The sequence below is a fragment of the Podarcis tiliguerta genome (genome assembly GCF_965153285.1).
Source record: "Podarcis tiliguerta genome assembly, chromosome: 3".
Classification (NCBI taxonomy): Eukaryota; Metazoa; Chordata; class Lepidosauria; order Squamata; family Lacertidae; genus Podarcis; species Podarcis tiliguerta.
Window position 1 is genome coordinate 26361601 of NC_139536.1, and position 18582 is coordinate 26380182.

Sequence of the window (18582 nt, forward strand, 5' to 3'; positions counted from 1 at the left end):
GCTTTTTTTTTTTTTAACCGACTTTTCCTGGAATCGGTGCTTCATTTAATAGTGGCGGCACATAGCTTTCCAATGCTTTAAATCTGTCAGTGTCTGGGTTTGCACAATTAACCATAGTTTATAAGCCAACTGTGAACCCAGCATGGTTTGGTGGTAGTTAATAAGCCATGGTTAAGCTACTGTGCTGGATTTGGAGGATGAAAACCATGGTTTAATAAACAACGGTATAGTAGGGTGCGTTGAATCTTTCAAATTTCAAAAATGGGTACCAGAGTGTTGTGACAGGACTTGGTAATTCTAAAGATATTTTGGCTAAATGAATATAATTCAGTTTTGCCCTCTAAAATGGTATGGCCTAACGCAGGGGTCAGCAACCTTTTTCAGCTGTGGGCCGGTCCACCGTCGCTCAGACCACGTGGTGGGCCGGACTATATTGGGGGGGGCGGGGAGTGAATGAATTCCTATGCCCCACAAATAACCCAGAAATGCATTTTACATAAAAGAACACATTCTACTCATGTAAAAACACCAGGCAGGCCCCATAAATAACCCAGAGGTGCATTTTAAATAAAAGGACACATTCTACTCATGTAAAAACACGCTGATTCCTGGACTGTCAGTGGGCTGGATTGAGAAGGCGATTGGGCCGCATCCGGCCCATAGGCCTTAGGTTGCCTACCCCTGCCCTAACAGTAAAGTGTTGCATGTGAACCAGGCCTGTTTCTCCCAAATCTATGCAGACAAGCATCAAAAGAATGGTAAACTCTAGGGTTGCCATTAGTCCAGAATTTCTTCCCAGCCATAACAGCTCTTGTGAACAGCTTTTGGCGAATTTTTCGAGGGAGAATTTGTCAAAAAAGCTCAACAACCATTGTCTGGATTTTCACTTTTTGAAATATGGCAACTCTACGGTAAGCAGTTCTGCCTACCTAGGAGTTCATTTTGGTGTTTCAAACAACTCCCACACCAAGCACACACACCGATCCTCCAGCTCATTCTAGAAATCCAGCCCAGTTCATTTTAACCCTTGGAAAGTCGAGTGCACGAAGCTCACACCTCTCTCCCTCTCTGCTTTTTCTCTTTCAAACACAGAAGCCAATGAAGAGGAACAGGCATTGCCCACAGCCAGAGGTGCTTTATTCATTTGGGGTGGGGGGGGGGAGCCTCTTAGCAGGCGTTTTGAGCTGTTCCCTCCCTTGTCCAGAGACAGGAGGAGCAGCTTGCAGCGGGAAAAGGCTCTGCAAGAAGTAGGAAACCCCATCATAGAATTGTAGAGTTGGAAGGGATTATGAGGGTCATCTAGTCTAACCCCCTGCAATGCAGGAATCTCAACTAAAGCATCCATGACAGATGTAATCCAACTTTCTGTTCAAAAAATCTCCTGGGATGAAGAGTGTGCCACTTCTTGTGGGAGTCTGTTCCACTGTAGGAACAGTGCTTAGTGTCAGAAAGTTCTTTACTAAGAATAAGAATAAGAATAAGAATAAGAATAAGAATAGTTATTTATTATTTATACCCTGCCCATCTGGCTGGACTTCCCCAGCCACTCTGGGTGGCTTCCAAAAGAATATTGACTGTGATATGTCAAACATTAAAAGCTTCCCTAAACAGGGCTGCCTTCAGATGTCTTCTAAAAGTCTGGTACTTGTTGTTCTCTTTGGCATCTGGTGGGAAGGCGTTCCACAGGGAGGGTGCCACTACTGAGAAGGCCCTCTGCCTGGTTCCCTGTAACTTGGCTTCTCGCAGTGAGGGAACCGCCAGAAGGCCCTCAGTGCTGGACCTCAGTGTCCGGGCTGAATGATGGGGTGGAGACGCTCCTTCAGATGTTTCATCAGAATCTCCTTTCTTGGTTTTGTTTTGTTTTTTAATCCTGTGAACCACCCTGAGACCTGCGGGTATAGGGCACTATATGAAATTAATCAATCAATTAATTAATTAATTAATAATAGCCATCAGTTCGGGGGCGGGGCGGCAAAAACTAATGGAGCTTGCCTGCCTCAGCCGATGTTAATATTCAGCCCTGCAAGCTTGGAATTGCCTTTTAAAATACAGTGGTGCCCCACAAGATGAATGCCTCGCAAGACGGAAAACCCGCTAGGCAAAAGGGTTTTCCGTTTTGGAGGTGCTTCGCAGGACGAATTTGCTATGGGCTTGCTTCGCAAGATGAAAATGTCTTGCGATTCCGGGGTGTGTTTTTTTCACTCCCCACCCCCTTTTTCTAAGGCACTAAGCTGCTAATAGCCTTTTAGCAGCTAATCCGCTAATCCCTTAAGCCTTTAATAGCCGCTAATAGCCGCTAATCCGCTAATGGGGTTGCTTCGCAAGACGAATAAACCGCTAGACGAAAAGACTCACGGAACGGATTCTTTTCGTCTTGCGAGGCACCACTGTACAAGAGTTGGAGTCTGGTGGCCATATTGTACATAAATGTTAAGAGGGCTACACTGTGTTATGCAAACTAAAGTGTTTATTCAGCCTGCTGCCTGTCTAGCAATTTGGCCTTACAAGATGCTGCATAGTCTACCCATATTGGAGGGGTTCTTGGGACATTTTTGAATGTGGGGGGTGGCAGGTTTCTCTCCGATGAAAGGCATAGGGCAACAGTGACATCTGCTGGCAGATTTTGAATTTTAAAAGCCCTATACAGTGGTACCTTGGGTTAAGAACTTAATTCGTTCTGGAGGTCCGTTCCTAACCTGAAACTTCTTAACCCGAGGTACCACTTTAGCTAATGGGGCCTCTTGCTGCTGCTGTGCCGCCACCGTGCAATTTCTGTTCTCATCCTGAAGCAAAGTTCTTAACCCAAGGTACTATTTCTAGGTTAGCGGAGACTGTAACCTGAAGCGTTTGTAATCTGAGGCGTTTGAATGGTTACTACTCACGGGTTGATGTGCCTACTGCTGGCGATATTTCCACAAGGAGGAAGACACACGACACCCCCATTTCATGGGTTGTGCACTTGTTCCTGCCCGTGCATTTCACACTCATTGTTTATTAATATATTAATATTAATATATTAATATAAAAATAGAAAGTTGCTGTGAAGGCAGATGTATCAATTTCTTGGAAATGTTATATTGCTTTGGGGATAACCAAGAGTCTAAAAAGCAAAGCGAAGTAAAACTCAATGACTTTTGTGTAGCCTTGCAATTTCCAACCTGAAACAGAACTGAGCCCAAGGAAAGCACTTTTAAGAGGAAGACCTGATCCCTGCCTTGCAGGCCTTTTCCCGCCTGGCCTGGGAGGGCAGGGCCCAGACTGACTCCAGCTGCAAAAGCTGAGGTTGCTGAACAGACTTGTGGGCTGGGGTGTTGTTGGGGGGGGGGTCAGGATGAAGAAGAAGAAGAAGAGTTTGGATTTGATATCCCGCCTTTCACTCCCCTTCAGGAGTCTCAAAGCGGCTAACATTCTCCTTTCCCTTCCTCCCCCACAACAAACACTCTGTGAGGTGAGTGGGGCTGAGAGACTTCAGAGAAGTGTGACTGGCCCAAGGTCACCCAGCAGCTGCATGTGGAGGAGCGGAGACACGAACCCGGTTCCCCAGATTACGAGACTACCGCTCTTAACCACTACACCACACTGGCTCCCAGGATGTTGCAGTTATTATTTTCTGTTACAGTGGTACCTTGGTTGTGGAACGTAATTTGTTCTGGAAGACCATTCAACTTCTGAAATGTTCAACAAACAAGGCGCAAAGGGCAGTCTGCTAAGTCAATGGGGAAAATTGAAAAAAAACGTAGTGGAAGCCATTCAACTTCTGAGGCACATTCGAAAACGGAAGCATTTACTTCCGGGTTTTCGGTGTTTGAAAACCGAAACATTCATCTTCTGAGATACTCAAAAAACAAGGTACCACTGTATCTTTATGTGGAAATTGTGTTGTGTACTTTTTGATGTTTTATTCATTGTTTATGACTACTTTTGTTATGTTAGTAATTATGTAATTTTTTAAAATGTTGCAATCCGCCTTGAGTATGGTTTGAACTATGGAAAGGTGGCATACAATTGAAATCATGTATGTATGTATGTACTGTATGTATGTATGTATGTATTCATCCATTCAGTGGTGTTGCTCACTTGATGTTAAAGCTTCAGTCAGTGGAACAGGAAAGGAAGGAAAAGTCCCCCAACCCCTAAATTTACTCAAGGGTTGGGAGATCGTCCAGAGCAGATTTAGGGTGGTGGTGGTTATGTATGCATGCATTGGAAGCCAAAGTCAGGCTATATGCATGCAATGCTGGCCTAGGCCTTAAGGCTTCCTGGAGCTCCATCTGCATAACAAAAGACAGAGAGGATTCTAAAACCCTCAAATGACATTGTTAGGAACTGGCAGGCAGCCAATCCCTGCTGAGATAGGGCCATTGTTGTGATTTGCTAATTGCAGCATTAAAGTGACCTATCACAGACTGGGTGTGTGTTTTGCCTTGGCCGGTTTAAGGGATGTGGGTGGCACTGTGTTCTAAACCACTGAACCTCTTGGGTTTGCCAATCAGAAGATTGGCAGTTCAAATCCCCTCGATGGGGTGAGCGCCCGTTGCTCTGTCCCAGCTCCTAACAACCTAGCAGTTCGAAAGCATATCAGTGCAAGTAGATAAATAGGTACCATTGAGGCAGGAAGGTAAGCAGCGTTTCTGTGCGCTCTGGTTTTCATCACGGTGTCTCGTTGCGCCAGAAGTGGTTTAGTCATGCAGGCCACATGACCCGGAAAGCTGTCTGTGGACAAACGCCAGCTCCCTCGGCCTGAAAGCAAGATGAGCGTTGCACCCCTTAGTTGCCTTTGCATGGACTTAACCTTCCAGGGGTCCTTTACCTTTTACCTTTACCTTTAAGGTAAATATACTGGTCCAAGTGCCCCTGTTTGTCAGTCTTGTTCCTGTTGCTGCAATAAATCCTTTTGAGCTGAAATCTGGTCTTGGGTCATGCCTGAACTCACCTACACCTGTGGTCACCAAAAATTGCTTTGCTTCCTATCCTGCAGATGGGAGCTTGACCATCATCTGAGCAAAGTGGTCAGATATAGCCCATGTCGCGGCTTACTTTCAATCGCTGTTTTTTTTTAATGTGTGCAAGCTTTGTACGTGTTATTACTGACTAGTCTTGGCTAGAAATTTATGGACACATTAAGAAGGGAGGATATGGATGGGGGAGGATATTTATTACTTTGTTTTATTGGATTTAACATCAGTATGTAAGCAGAAGCTCTAAAGATGAATGGATGGTCGTTGTCAATGGAAAAGGGATGGTAACAAGAGGCTGGGAGCTTAAATGGGGTCTGCAAAAAGGATTTTGTAAACCGCAGTCGGATTTTGCTCCCAAGAGGAATGCCCTTGTTAGCCAAATTCAGATCCTTCTTCAGCAGTTGGAAAGCAAGGACATAAGTTGTTGTATGAGGACGTGAATTGCCTGCGTCTTGGAACTAGAACTTGTGCTGGTTTTAATCAGAGTGATTTCATTTGCTTTAATAGAGCTATGCTGATTTATACTGGCAATTATACAGGAGCACCGCGCAGTTTTAAATAAATTTATAGTCCTTTTGAAAATAGTCAAGATTAGCTCGTTCCTTTTCTGTCTTTCCTGCGTGGGCTCGGAAAACCCCTTAACGAAGCCAAACAGAGTTGTCTATATGACAGCTCACATTAATGGAATTATAATGATGTCACATATATGAATAAGAATTTCGTTTTCTCTCTTTTCAACTATATAGATGAGGGTTTTTTTTAGCTGTCTCTGATATATAACAACGAGTTTGGCAGGGAGCAGGGTGTATTCCAGTATTTTGGGGGTCTGGGGTTGGTTAGTGTGGTGTAGTGGTTAAGAGCGGTGGACTCGTAATCTGGGGAACTGGGTTCGCTTCCCCGCTCCTCCACATGCAGCTGCTGGGTGACCTTGGGCCAGTCACACTTCTCTGAAGTCTCTCAGCCCCACTCACCTCACAGAGTGTTTGTTGTCGGGGAGGAAGGGGAAGGAGATTGTTAGCTGCTTTGAGACTCCTTAGGGTAGTGATAAAGCGGGATATCAAATCCAAACTCTTCTTCTTCTTCTTCAAAGTGAGCCCAGGCATGGGACACTTTTCAGAACAGCCCTTTTATTCCTCTCTTACATGGGTTGTGTGGCAGCAGTCACTAAGTGGCAGCAGTGTGTAAGCTTGATCTCGCAAGATTTCAGTAAGATATTTGCAGTGGTGGGGGGCACCTCTTGGGCTTCTGCCACCCAAGGTGGCCGCCTCACCAGGCTTCATGGGCAGGGCAACCCTGATTTTATCACCCTGTTTTAGAATTAGTTGCAGGAAAATGCCGAATGATACGGTCATTTTCACCCCCGGTATGGACTTTTTAATCTACTACACTCTTTTTAAGATATCTGACACCAAATTTTTGGTACAAGTTAGTACTGTATACTAGTTCAGCTATGCTTTCCAGAAATATGTCTGGTTTTTTTTTTTGGGGGGGGGGGTTGTCCCTTAGAGTATGATGGCAATCCACCACACTTGGCACCAAACATCTCTCCACTAAAGAAAAAAGCCACACATCTTTTCAGTCAGCACCAGGATCATCTACATGAACTTTCCATATGCACCATATGGATAATCTTCCTAAATCAACTCAGGACACCTGGGGGCAGCAGATAACAGTAGGTCAGTAATATTATACGTGCATCTAAATGGGAAAGGTTCAGGAAAGGCACATTATACATTTTATCTCCAAGGGATATACCATCCTATTTATACTGATTCTAAATATGCTAGCAAACAGATCCTAAATACAAGAGAAGCACAGTTAAGCACAGCAGAATGCTGAACTTAATGATAAACATTAAATAGTCTGTCTGAACAGATCTTGGGCCTTGAGGCCAATGGCTCATTAAGTTAGGAAAGGCAGAAAGAACTGGGGTAAATCTGACTCTTGCCATAAACATTTAAGCTTTTTAGCCTTCAGCGCCTAAATGTGCTTCTCTTATGTCTTTTTGCAACTGCATAGTGTGTGTGTGTGTGTGTGTGTGTGTGTGTGTGTGTGTGTGTGTGTGTAGTAATAGCTTTGTTCCAACCTCACAGTGTTCATCAGTCTAAAACACATTTACTGAAATTTTGCAATAATTAAATATTCCAGGTGGAATCCAATGTCACACTCTTAGGAACGTTCTGTCTGCAGAAGCATTTCAGCCTGTCAGGTGGAATGATCCTCCCTCTTGTGCTGTTCTGGGGTTTTCCCTGACTCCCCTGAGCCAATTTTGGGGGGCATGTGGTGGGAGAGGAGAGAGGGAAAGCCCCAAGGCATAAGCAGAAGTTTTTGTGTGAGCCTTCTGCTGACAGGGCTCCCTAGGTCAGGCATCCCCAAAATCGGCCCTCCAGATGTTTTGGGACTACAGTTCCCATCACCCCTGACCACTGGTCCTGTTAGCTAGGGATGATGGGACTTGTAGTCCCAAAACATCTGGAGGGCCGAGTTTGGGGATTCCTGCCCTAGGTAAATCCCATCCATTCACTCACTCCAGTGTTAGAAACTGAGATATGAAAGCTAGGAGCTAAATTGCACCTTGTACCTAGGTTATGAGCACAACAGCGGAATGTCTAGGTACATTTTTTTATAACGAAAATACAAAGCTGAAAATGAATGAACTGCAGCTAAAATCTTACGTTCAGTTTCACATGGTTTAGTCCTTCCCCTGCCCACCACCCTAATATTCTTAAGAGGGTCTCTTCTCCCGTCTTCAAAGAATAGCTAGAAGTGGGGAGGCAGAAAAAGGTCCCCCTTTCCTTCCATTCTGTAGTTTTAATCTGAATTCTCAGGAGCAGTACTGTACCCAGAGCTCAGAAACTGCTCGCGCCAATGAAATTCCCTGTTGCAAAATGCGCCTAGGAGTGTCAAACGCTGATTCACTCACATTACTCAAACTCCAAACTTTGACTTTTCACCTGCTTCTAGTAGTCAGTGCATTTGGATGGAAATTGATACTGCATCTTCAGAAGAGGGGTAGGAAGCAGGATGAGATACTTTTAGTACAATCCTATCCATCCAATCCTATCCAGGGACGCTGTGAGTTAAACCACAGAGCCTAGGACTTGCCGATCAGAAGATCGGCGGTTCGAATCCCCGCGACGGGGTGAACTCCCGTTGCTCGGTCCCTGCTCCTGCCAACCTAGCAGTTCAAAAGCACGTCAAAGTGCAAGTAGATAGATAGGTACCGCTCCGGCGGGAAGGTAAACGGCGTTTCCGTGCGCTGTTCTGGTTTGCCAGAAGCGGCTTAGTCATGCTGGCCACATGACCCAGAAGCTGTACGCCGGCTCCCTTGGCCAATAAAGTGAGATGAGCGTCGCAACCCCAGAGTCGGCCACGACTGGACCTAATGGTCAGGGGTCCCTTTACCTTTACCTTATCCATGTTTATTTATCCTGGTTTTGGGACCGAGACGGCTCTGGTTGCCCTAACAGATGATCTCCGTAGACAACTGGATAGAGGCGGGTCAGGCCTGCTGATCGTTTTAGATTTGTCAGCGGCCTTTGACATGGTCGATCATGATCTTCTGGACCACCGCCTCGCAGACGTGGGGATACAGGGCATAGCCCATAACTGGCTGTGCTCTTTTATCTCTGGGCGGGGACAGAGGGTGGCACTAGGGAGGGAAATGTCGTCGCGCCACTCCTTGGTGTGTGGAGTGCCGCAGGGCGCAATTCTCTCCCCGATGCTTTTTAACATTTTTATGCGCCCCCTTGCCCAGATTATCTGGAGCTTTGGGCTGGGCTGTCACCAGTATGCTGATGACACTCAGCTCTATCTGCTGATGGATGGCCACACTTGATTCGACCCTGAACACACTGACCAGATGCTTGGAAGCTGTGGCTAGATGGTTTCGTGGGAGCCGATTGAAACTAAATCCTTCAAAGACAGAGGTCCTATGGCTGGGTCGGGATGGCATGGGGATGAGGGACCAACTCCCTTCTCTTGCGGGGGCCCAATTAGTGCCATTGCCTTCCGTTAAGCGTTTGGGTGTAATCCTTGACACCTCCCTTTTCCATGGAGGCGCAAGTTACAGCAACAGCCAAGGCGACATTTTTCCACCTTCGCCGCATCAAGCAGTTGATCCCTTACCTTTCCCGCCCCGACCTGGCCACAGTGATCCATGCGATGGTCATCTCCAGGCTTGACTACTGTAATTCAAGGGGCTGCCCTTGAAGCTGTCCCAGAAACTCCAGCGGATGCAGAATGCTGCAGCGAGGCTCCTCACGGGGTCTCTGCCATGGGAGCATATTCACCCAGTGCTTTTCAAACTGCACTGGCTCCCGGTAGAGTACAGGGTCAGATTTAAGGTGCTGCTTTTGACCTTTAAAGCCCTTCACGGCCTAGGACCCTCGTACCTACGAGACCGCCTCTCCCGGTATGCCCCACGGAGAGCCTCAAGGTCCATAAATAGCAACACCCTAGTGGTCCCGGGCCCTAAGGAAGTTAGATTGGCTTCAACCAGAGCCAGGGCCTTTTCAACTCTGGCTCCGGCCCGGTGGAACGCTCTGCCTCATGAGACCAGGGCCCTGGAGGATCTGATTTCTTTCCGCAGGGCCTGTAAGACAGAGTTGTTCCGCCTGGCCTTTGGCTTGGAGCCAATTTGATTCCCTCCCTCTCTCTCTTTTTTTCTTTCCTTCTCCTCCTGCGTTGAGGCTACAAACCAATGGCCTATCTAGACCAGTGTTCTGTTCTCACGGTGGCCACCGAAAGAAAGAGACAGAGACAGAGAGAATAAAATCATTTTAATGATAATGACCATTTCATTATACTTAGCTTGAGTTTTAACCACAGTTGACTGAAACAGTTGCATCCTTCTTTTTTAAAATGCAGCCAGTTCATTTTCAGCTTCTCCTTGTGCCTCCTGGTCCTTCAATTTATGTCCTTGTTAGCTCATTCACATGACTCTGCTCAAACCAACTTCTTTCAGAACATAAAATTATACTCAATGATGAGAAGGAAGGATTGATGTATTCATTGTGTCTGGAAGTAGCCAGCGATGAGTTCCTACATTATTCATTCCCGGAAAAATTAGCACAAAGACTGGATCAGAATTGTTTTTGCTTTCATCTAGAAAATAGCAATGCTGCATCTGGCAAGTTGATCATTGGAAGGAGGTTGTTCAGATAGTTGCTGACCAGTGGCCTCAGGGTGTTTTAGAGTTCCCCCAAGCCTACTGACCACTCCCTTTTGTGTAAGGATGATGCTGTTACCAACAGTCAGAATGAGTTAACTATTAGTACATAGAATATAAAAAATGTTTGCATGGCGAAATCTAGGATTCAACCGCAATTCTCTTCAGATAGTACAATGATTCAAGTTAAGTTTCATTAATGTTCACAGTACCCTGAATGGCTCTCTACATTGTAAATTTCCTCCCTCCCTTATTATAAAGTCTGTTGTGCTTGTTTGAGTCTGATGCTTCAGAAGACCATTTGTGACTTAAAAAGTGGTGGCTGTGTTGAGACAGCTTCTCCTGTGCTTCAAGCAAGTGTAACAGACAGGAGAATCTGGCAGATGAGGGCAGATGTTCAAATCATCCTTCAGGGCTTGAAAAATTCTTTGCATTTTTACCTAATGAAAACAAAAAAAGGGGGGGTGAAGAGAAAGTTTGTCAGGGCTATAAAAGTGTTGCACACACATATGTACTGTAGTTACATTCCTGTAACTGAACAATGTGGGGCAACAGGAATGTATTCTGTATGGGCCTCGTTGCAATTTCAAAGAGCTTTCAGTTGTCAAACAGTGCCTCTAGATATTCTGGAATAGGTACGAATGCCAACACCTACACATTTGCCAACACCCACACATTTTGCTTTATCCAAGTCTGGCTCCTGGCCTCTGGAACCAATGCCCAACATCGCTTTGAGCACTTGTTTCCTGCCCCTCCACCTGATGCCATGAGGGCAAAAATCACTTGGGACTCCACCAGATAAGACCAGAACCACTGTACCACAGTGCCCAAATTCCCATCCTATGGAGTCAGTCCAGAATCAGGAGCAAGGTTGCAATTCCTCTATCATCTATCCAAGTGACCAAGGCCGACTTGAACATGTATTGAAATGGTTCTAGAGAACCCATGTCATCCATGAATTCCTGCAGCTGCCCCATCATGGCTCACTCCAACCCCTATCCTAAAAAGGCAGTATTTGTGAGTGGTCAGTAATTAGTCCAGACCAATAGGTCCAGGGACAGCTTCTTTAAGAGTGGTGGTACCACCATCTCATTCAAGGCAATAGAGACAATCCCCTCCCTTAATGAACTGGTAACCATTGAATGTCCTTCTCCCTGCCACATATGAATCATCTATTCCTTGATTTAGATGTCTTGTGATTACATATATTTTTGTCCAGACTTTCCACAATCCATAAGGTTGGACCCTGCTGTTTCTGAATTATTGTTTTACATGTTTTTATAATGCTGTTTGTGATATTGTTTTATTGTATTCCTGTTAGTTTTGTATACTGCTTTTAAATATTCAAAATATTTTTAAATGTTAATTACTTAAAATATTTTTAGAAATGCTTTTGAATAAATGAACAAAACATCTGGAGGGCATCAGGTTGGCATAGACAGACCTATGTCTTGCCAGCTTGACTCCCAGAAAGTTCACCTGCCCCCTCACCACATTTCCCTGCATTTTATAGATCCATTTTTGTTGTTTAATATCTGACTTAATGTGCTATTCAAGAATCATAATGCAAATACCTGTCCTTCCTTGTCCTTTCTCAGCCTTGGCTCTTGAATTTAATATCAAGAGCAGTATGCAGCAATCTAAATTTTTACCTGATACCCTTAGAAACAATTTATGGGGAAGAAACAAAAAAACAAGAAATCCATCTTTTGTCACAATTGTGGTTGTTTCCTCATTTGCAAGTGTTTCCATTATGTACTTTTGGAGGCCTGAAATTTATTAATGTCACAGAAACAATTGCTCAAATTCAAATGGCCAAAGAATCTCACTGAATGGAAGTCGCTTGTGTTGATTGTCATATGTGAGGCAATTCAGGTGCGATCCTGGAAGCAACAAGCTGAGCTGAAATTTCTCAGAAGACTTTTTACCCCCATGAGAAATATGCTGAGGTTTTCCTCTCTCACTCTTCTTCTAGAGAAGAAGGTGAGAATCTTTCAGGACCTTCTCTGTATATTATTCGCTATTGTTTTCTGGCAGGAGACAAACACAAACCCCTCACCCTCCATCCTGGAATGACACTAGACTCAGTACAGTATGAATGATAGCTAGGCTGCCAACACGGTGGCAGCTGTTGTCGCTTGCAGCAGCAGCAAAAATAAAAAGTAAAGAACCTTTTGGTGGAGCGGGGCGGGGGAGAAGGCATGCATAAGAAAAGCCCCGCTGGATCAGACCAGTGGCCCATCTAGTCCTGCATCCTGTTCTCATTGACCAATCGGATGCCTGTGGAAAGCCTGCAAGGAGGACCTGAGCGCACAAGCAGTCTCCCCTCCTGCAGTTTCCAGCAACTAGTACTCAGAAGTATACTGCCAGTGGCGTAGTGTGGGGGGGTGCAGGGGGGGCCGGCCGCACCAGGCGCAACATCGGAGGGGGGGGCGCTCGCACTCGAGTGCTAAAATCCATGGGTTAGGGGGCGCAAATTACTTGCCTTGCCCCGGGTGCTGACAACCCACGCTACGCCACTGCATACTGCATACTGCATACAACCGCAGAGGAAGAACATAGCCACCATGGTTTCTGGCCACTGATAGCTTTGTCCTCCACAAACGTGCCTAATCCTCCCTTATAGCCAAGTTGGTGGCCATCATCGTGGGAGGGAAATGAGCTGCATGAAGGTGTGTTTTTTGGATAGGAGACTGAGCATATAAAAAAATACAATCAATATTAAAATTAGTTAACACAATTGATCTATTTGAAAACAAGCAGGTCAGCACACATCAAAATAGCCTTGCTGATGGTCAACGCATTACATTTCCGGCCCTCACAATTGTGCACAATAATTATGGGCTGTTTGTTGGCTTAGTTTCACACTTCACTAAGTTCTACTTTACTAGGATTGCCATATTTTAAAAAATGTAAAATTCCTGACACCCCAAAGTTAATGAGCCCCAGCATATCCAAGAGCCGATTCTTCTTCTTATTAGAGCAGGGAAAGAAGGGATTCCCCCCCCCCCAAAAAAAAATTATTATCATTTTAAAGCATGAAAAAAAAACGGGAGACCCCCCCCCCAAATGAAAATGGTCAGGCCCTATTGCACCCCTTTCTCCAACACGCCCCCCCACCTTACTTTCCTCTCTACTGCACCCCAGCCAGCTGCTCAGGCCCCCAACAGCCCTCAGAAATGTGTAGTGAGGCACTGCAACCTTTCTCACAGCCAGTTATGTTCCCCTTCCTCACAGTTTGCTGCCCTCGCTATCCAGGCCTATCCAGGTCTCATTTAAACTCTTTCCTGCGCGCACGCACACCCTGTTTTCTGCCTTGATGGTGCTGCAGCTGAAAGTGGACAGGGGCCATGAATGGCTGCAGCCCACCCTGGCAACATGAAGATGTGTTTGCCGCCATGTACCTGATGGGTGAGCCGAACCAACACCGCCACCTCAACCCCCTTAGGCGAGGTGGCCGTGCCTGCAGCTCCTGAGTGCCCAGCTGCAGACCCCCTCTTGCTGCTTCTGCCACCGTGACTCTGCGGGACACCCCTGGCATGGAGTCCCTTTTTCAACCAGCTTGGGGCGGCTAGATTGCTGTGTCGCCTTTGTCTCTCCATAGCCTCCTCACTCCCCCCCCCCCCCCGGCTAAGGGAAGTGACGTTTTGTCACTTCTACTGCTGCTGGGGGCAGCCTCCCCAGGAAATAAAAAAACAAAAATGAGGGGGGGGGATGGGTTGGCATACATTCGGGAAATTCCGGAGATTTCTTAACATTCAACAAATTTCCCCGGATGCTATTTTAGGCGTCCAATTTCTGAACAGTGGTACCTCGGGTTAAGAACATAATTCATTCCGGAGGTCTGTTCTTAACCTGAAACTGTTCTTAACCTGAGGTACCACTTTAGCTACTGGGGCCTCCCGCCGCTGCCGTGCTGCTGCCGTGTGATTTCTGTTCTCATCCTGAAGCAAAGTTCTTAATCCGAGGTACTATTTCTGGGTTAGTGAGTCTGTAACCTGAAGCGTCTGTAACCTGAAGCGTCTGTAACCTGAGGTACCACTGTACAGATCTGGAATTTTCCAGATGTATGGCAAGCCTAACTTTACTGCTTCCTGTCCAGAGAAACAAACAATGCTATATTGTGCCTGTGTGAATTGTAAAACACTTGCAATGTTCAACAGATACTCATTACATAAAACTGACAATCTCAGCTGTAACTATCATTGCCGACTCAGAAGTTAAGCTGTGTCCAGCTGAGCTAATCCATTCTATGTGTGTATATGAAATAAAATAATATAATATTTATGCACAATGAACAAAAAAATAGCTATTTCTTTTCCACTGGCACTGCAGAAATATTATTCTCTTTCAGGACCGCATTTAGGCTAGATTAGTATGCCTGGACTGTCTGACAGGGGGGGAAATGGGTTTATTTTGGGATTTAAATGGACACTTTGCTTTGGTTGCTGTGGAAACCCTAGGTTCATTTAGGGACTTTAATAGTCCCTTCCACAGGGTTGCTGTGAGTACTTCTTCACATAATTAATCTGTGGATTCCTAGGATGTTGCGATGACGACGCTTACTAATATAATAGTATATATAGGTAATTGGTTAAAATACATGGAAGAGCAGTATAGAAATGACTACAAAGTCATAATACCAAAAGTACATCCTCTATGTTCATAGACAGTACACTAAATTGTTAATAACAATAATTTATTATTTATACCCCAGCCACTCTGGGCACCTCCCAACAGAATATTAAAAACATGATAAAACATCAAACATTAAAAACTTCCCTCAACAGGACTGCCTTTAGATGTCTTCTAAAAGTCAGATAGATGTTTATTTCCTTGACATCTGATGGGAGGGTGTTCCACAGGGCAGGTGCCACTACCAAGAAGGCCTGGTTCCCTGCAACCTCACTTTTCACAGGGAGGGAACCACCAGAAGGCCCTTGGAGCTGGACCTCAGTATCTGGGCTCAATGACGGGGATGGAGACGCTCCTTCAGGTATACTGGGCCGAGGCCGTTTAGGGCTTTAAAGATCGGCACCAACACTTTGAATTGTGCTTGGAAATGTACTGGTGTTATATGTTATATGGTCTCAGCAGCCACTCCCAGTCATCAATCTAGCTGCTGCATTCTGGATTAGTTGTAGTTTCAAAGCTAGTTAGGCTATTGATGATCCAATTTTTATACTTTCTCGTTTCTTTTCCTTTTTTCCCTTACCAATGTGGCACATTTGGAAATAGGGAGGGAGGTGACTGGGAACAATGGGAAAAAAGGCACGGCTACTTAGGGTGAAGACATCTCTCTTCTTGCACACTTGAAATATTTTAGTGACTCAATTAAAATACAGCCACCCTGCCTTTCTGTTCTACCCAACTATTCAAGGTGAGCAATATAATAATGAGTTAAAAACAAATCCAATATATCAAACTAAAATCTCAAAAAGAAAACATGTTAAATAACAGCAGGGAAAAAATGATGATGCCAGAATTGGAAGATTCCTCAAAGGTTGTCAAATCCAACCCCCAGCCAATGCAGAAAATCTATTAGTGGGATTTCTTTACAGTGAATAAATGTGGGATTCCTTGTCCCCTTGTTTCTTGTAGAGAGAAATGCTGAGCTACGAGATCAGACCACAGAAGCCGTAAAATAACTGCTGTGCCCTCACCTTACTCAGTTATATATAATTTTTGTGCAGTTTTGGGTGAGGGAGGACTTTTGAGATGCTGTATGTTTAAAGCCATTACACAAATAGCAGCAATATGAGGCAACCCTCTCATTTAACTCCACAGCTTTCCCAGAAAGAATTTACTGAGAAAGACACCTCACAGAAAACAAACCAGGATTGCAGCTCCTGAGCTTATTACCATCCATTGCACAAAGTAGTGTGCACTTTACAGATACATCTTGGTGGCTAATTTAAAAAAAAAAAAAGGGGGGGGGAGCTCTTTCTGCTTTGCTGGATTGTTGGCGTTACTTACCCAGGTAGGCTCAGTAAAGTTCTCAGAAATATTTATCACAGACATATTATGGCCTCTTCTGCTGAAACGTGTTCAAGTCATAGATTCTAAGGCTGCAGGTGATAAATGTTCCTTAATAGCTCATTATTCTGCTCTGCAAGTGACTCTTTATGAGGACAATGAAAAGTAGACTTCAACATATATCAGTGTCCAAGCAGAGCAACTTAGATTGTAACCCTAAACACACTTACCCAGGAGTAAGGCCTATTGAATACAGCTGGACTTACTTCTGAGTAAGCATGCATAGGGTTGCACTGTCAATATACAACATACAATGGGGGAGTGCAACCAAATAAGAGGATGTTAGACAAAAATGTGTGGATTTATTGACGAATATTGACAACTGAAGATGTAAAACACAAGAACATATGGAAGGGAATACTCATGGCTTGTGAAGGAAGTAGAAGTATCCTAAATCAGAATCATCTTTTTAAACTACCCATTAATTGGATTAAGTTCTAAGGAAGTGCTTAAAATCCTGTCATAAAAAGAACTTATAAGTGCACCAAATGTTTTGGTGTCTGGATTTAAAGTAGTTTTTTGTAGACGGGCAGAATATTCTCTAGGAGAAAAGGAACATTTCAAGAATGTTCACCTTTTGTGTGTTTCCACAATAGATGTAGCTACAAACACACACAGACACAAAGGGGTATACACCTGAGTCAAATAGGATTCAGAATGCAGCAGTCTGATTGGTCCTAGAAAAATAGGATTCAGAATGCAGCAGTCTGATTGGTCCTAGAACAATAGGGTCCAGAATGCAGCAGTCTGATTGGTCCACAGGAGCCACCCAATCCAGCTCCAGGTGGAAGTGAATCCGCAACCTGATTGGCCTACAGGTGAATCCCGGAATTAGCCAATCACATGGGGCCCATTGTGTAAATAATGTATATAAAGCAGACATTCCATTCCTCCTCACCACTATGAGCTGAATAAAGAGCATGAAATCCACTCTCGACTCCGAGTATATTTCAATAATGTACAGTGGTACCTCAGTTTCCGAACGTAATCCGTTCCGGAAGACCGTTCGAGTTCCGAAACGTTTGAAAACCGAAAACTCAATATGGAGGCCTCAAAACAGAAAACTCAAAACGGAAAATGCCGTACTGTTTTTAACACTTGTTTGGGAGCTGCCCAGAGTGGCTGGGGAGGCTCAGCCTGATGGGCGGGGTATAAATAATAAATTATTATTGTTATTATCATTATTTGGAAGCCGACTTGAAAGTTCGACTTCCGAGGCACATTCAAAAATGGAAGCATTTATGGCGCTTGAGTTCCGAAACGTTTATCAACAGAGACGTTTTAAAACAGAGGTACCATTGTATATACATAGAAACATAGGAAGCTTCCTTATACCAAGTCAGACTGTTGGTCCATCTAGCTCAGTACTGTCTACACTAACTGGAAACAGCTTTTTGGGATTTCAGGCAGAGCTCTCCACCGGCCCTACCCAGAGCTGCCAGGGATTGAACCTGGGATCATCTGCAAAGCAGATGCTGTATCACTGAGCTGCGGTCCTTCCGCTAACAAATATACAACTTTGGTACAACAAAGAAAGAAGAAGAAACCCACCCAAGTTTCATAGTATATTGTCAAAGAATTGTATTTGTGTGTAGGACCAACCCAAGGCATTTTGGCACCTGAGGTGAATCACAAAATGGCGCCTCCCCTGCCAGGGAAGAAGGAGTGAGTGAAGATCTACATCAGGAACAAGGGGAAAAGAGGGAATAGGAGCCTGTTCTTTTAAGAAACAGTGTGAACCCTGGAGAAAGAAAAACAGGAGGTGTCTCAAGGAATCACAGAGTCCAAAACTCATGGCTGTTTAGTCAGAAATAGGTTTCACAAAGGTGCTTGCATTCAAAGGCACGATCCTGCTGTGACATGGCTCAAAGGATAGGAGTCATTCTTGGGTGCCCTGCGGGCAGAGGATTTGCAATGGCAGCTCACGAAGTTTCAGCTGCAATGGTAAAGATCAACAGAATTTATTTCACTGTTCGCCAGGAGCAGCCCAAGCCATTTTGCAGGGATGGTGCATTCCCCATTCTGTGCCCAAAATCTAACTAAACTGGTAGTTGGATCTTACTTCAGCAATGGTGATAAAACAAAGTCTTCAACCGCACTTGAGGGCAGCAAGCTAGCTTAGAAGATGCAGGGCAGATCACATGGCATGCATTTCTAGCCAATTTCCGCCCCTCAGAATTTGCCACCTGAGGCAGCTGCCTCACTCTGCCGACCCTGCTTGTGTGTGTGTTTGTTTGTGTATGTTTGTGTGTATTACTTGAAGGTCAACATGTTCAAATATCAGATCTTTCAGTGCGATCATATCAAAATGTCTTCATACCATGCAGGATTTGACCTCAAGAGGGGTGAATTCAGAACTGCCTAGCCAGTGACAATATAAATCCATTCATTTTGATGAACCATTTTACGAAGTGCCAT

General features: G+C 44.8%; 1 protein-coding gene across 12 annotated transcripts in view; it reads right to left on the minus strand.

The window, feature by feature from the left end:
* Positions 1–9726: 9726 nt before the first annotated feature.
* LOC310674292 (spermatogenesis-associated protein 7 homolog) overlaps positions 9727–18582 on the minus strand; it is a 55900-nt gene continuing 47044 nt past the window's right edge. For 10 of the 12 annotated variants that reach the window (XM_083433365.1, XM_083433364.1, XM_083433371.1 and 7 more), the window contains one exon: positions 9821–10568. In XM_083433365.1, the coding sequence (XP_083289491.1) occupies positions 10437–10568 (132 nt within the window). In that variant the 3' untranslated portion in view covers positions 9821–10436. Of the gene's footprint in view, positions 10569–18582 lie in introns of all 12 variants that reach the window. The other 2 variants (XM_083433375.1, XM_083433367.1) reach the window with 2 other exon arrangements.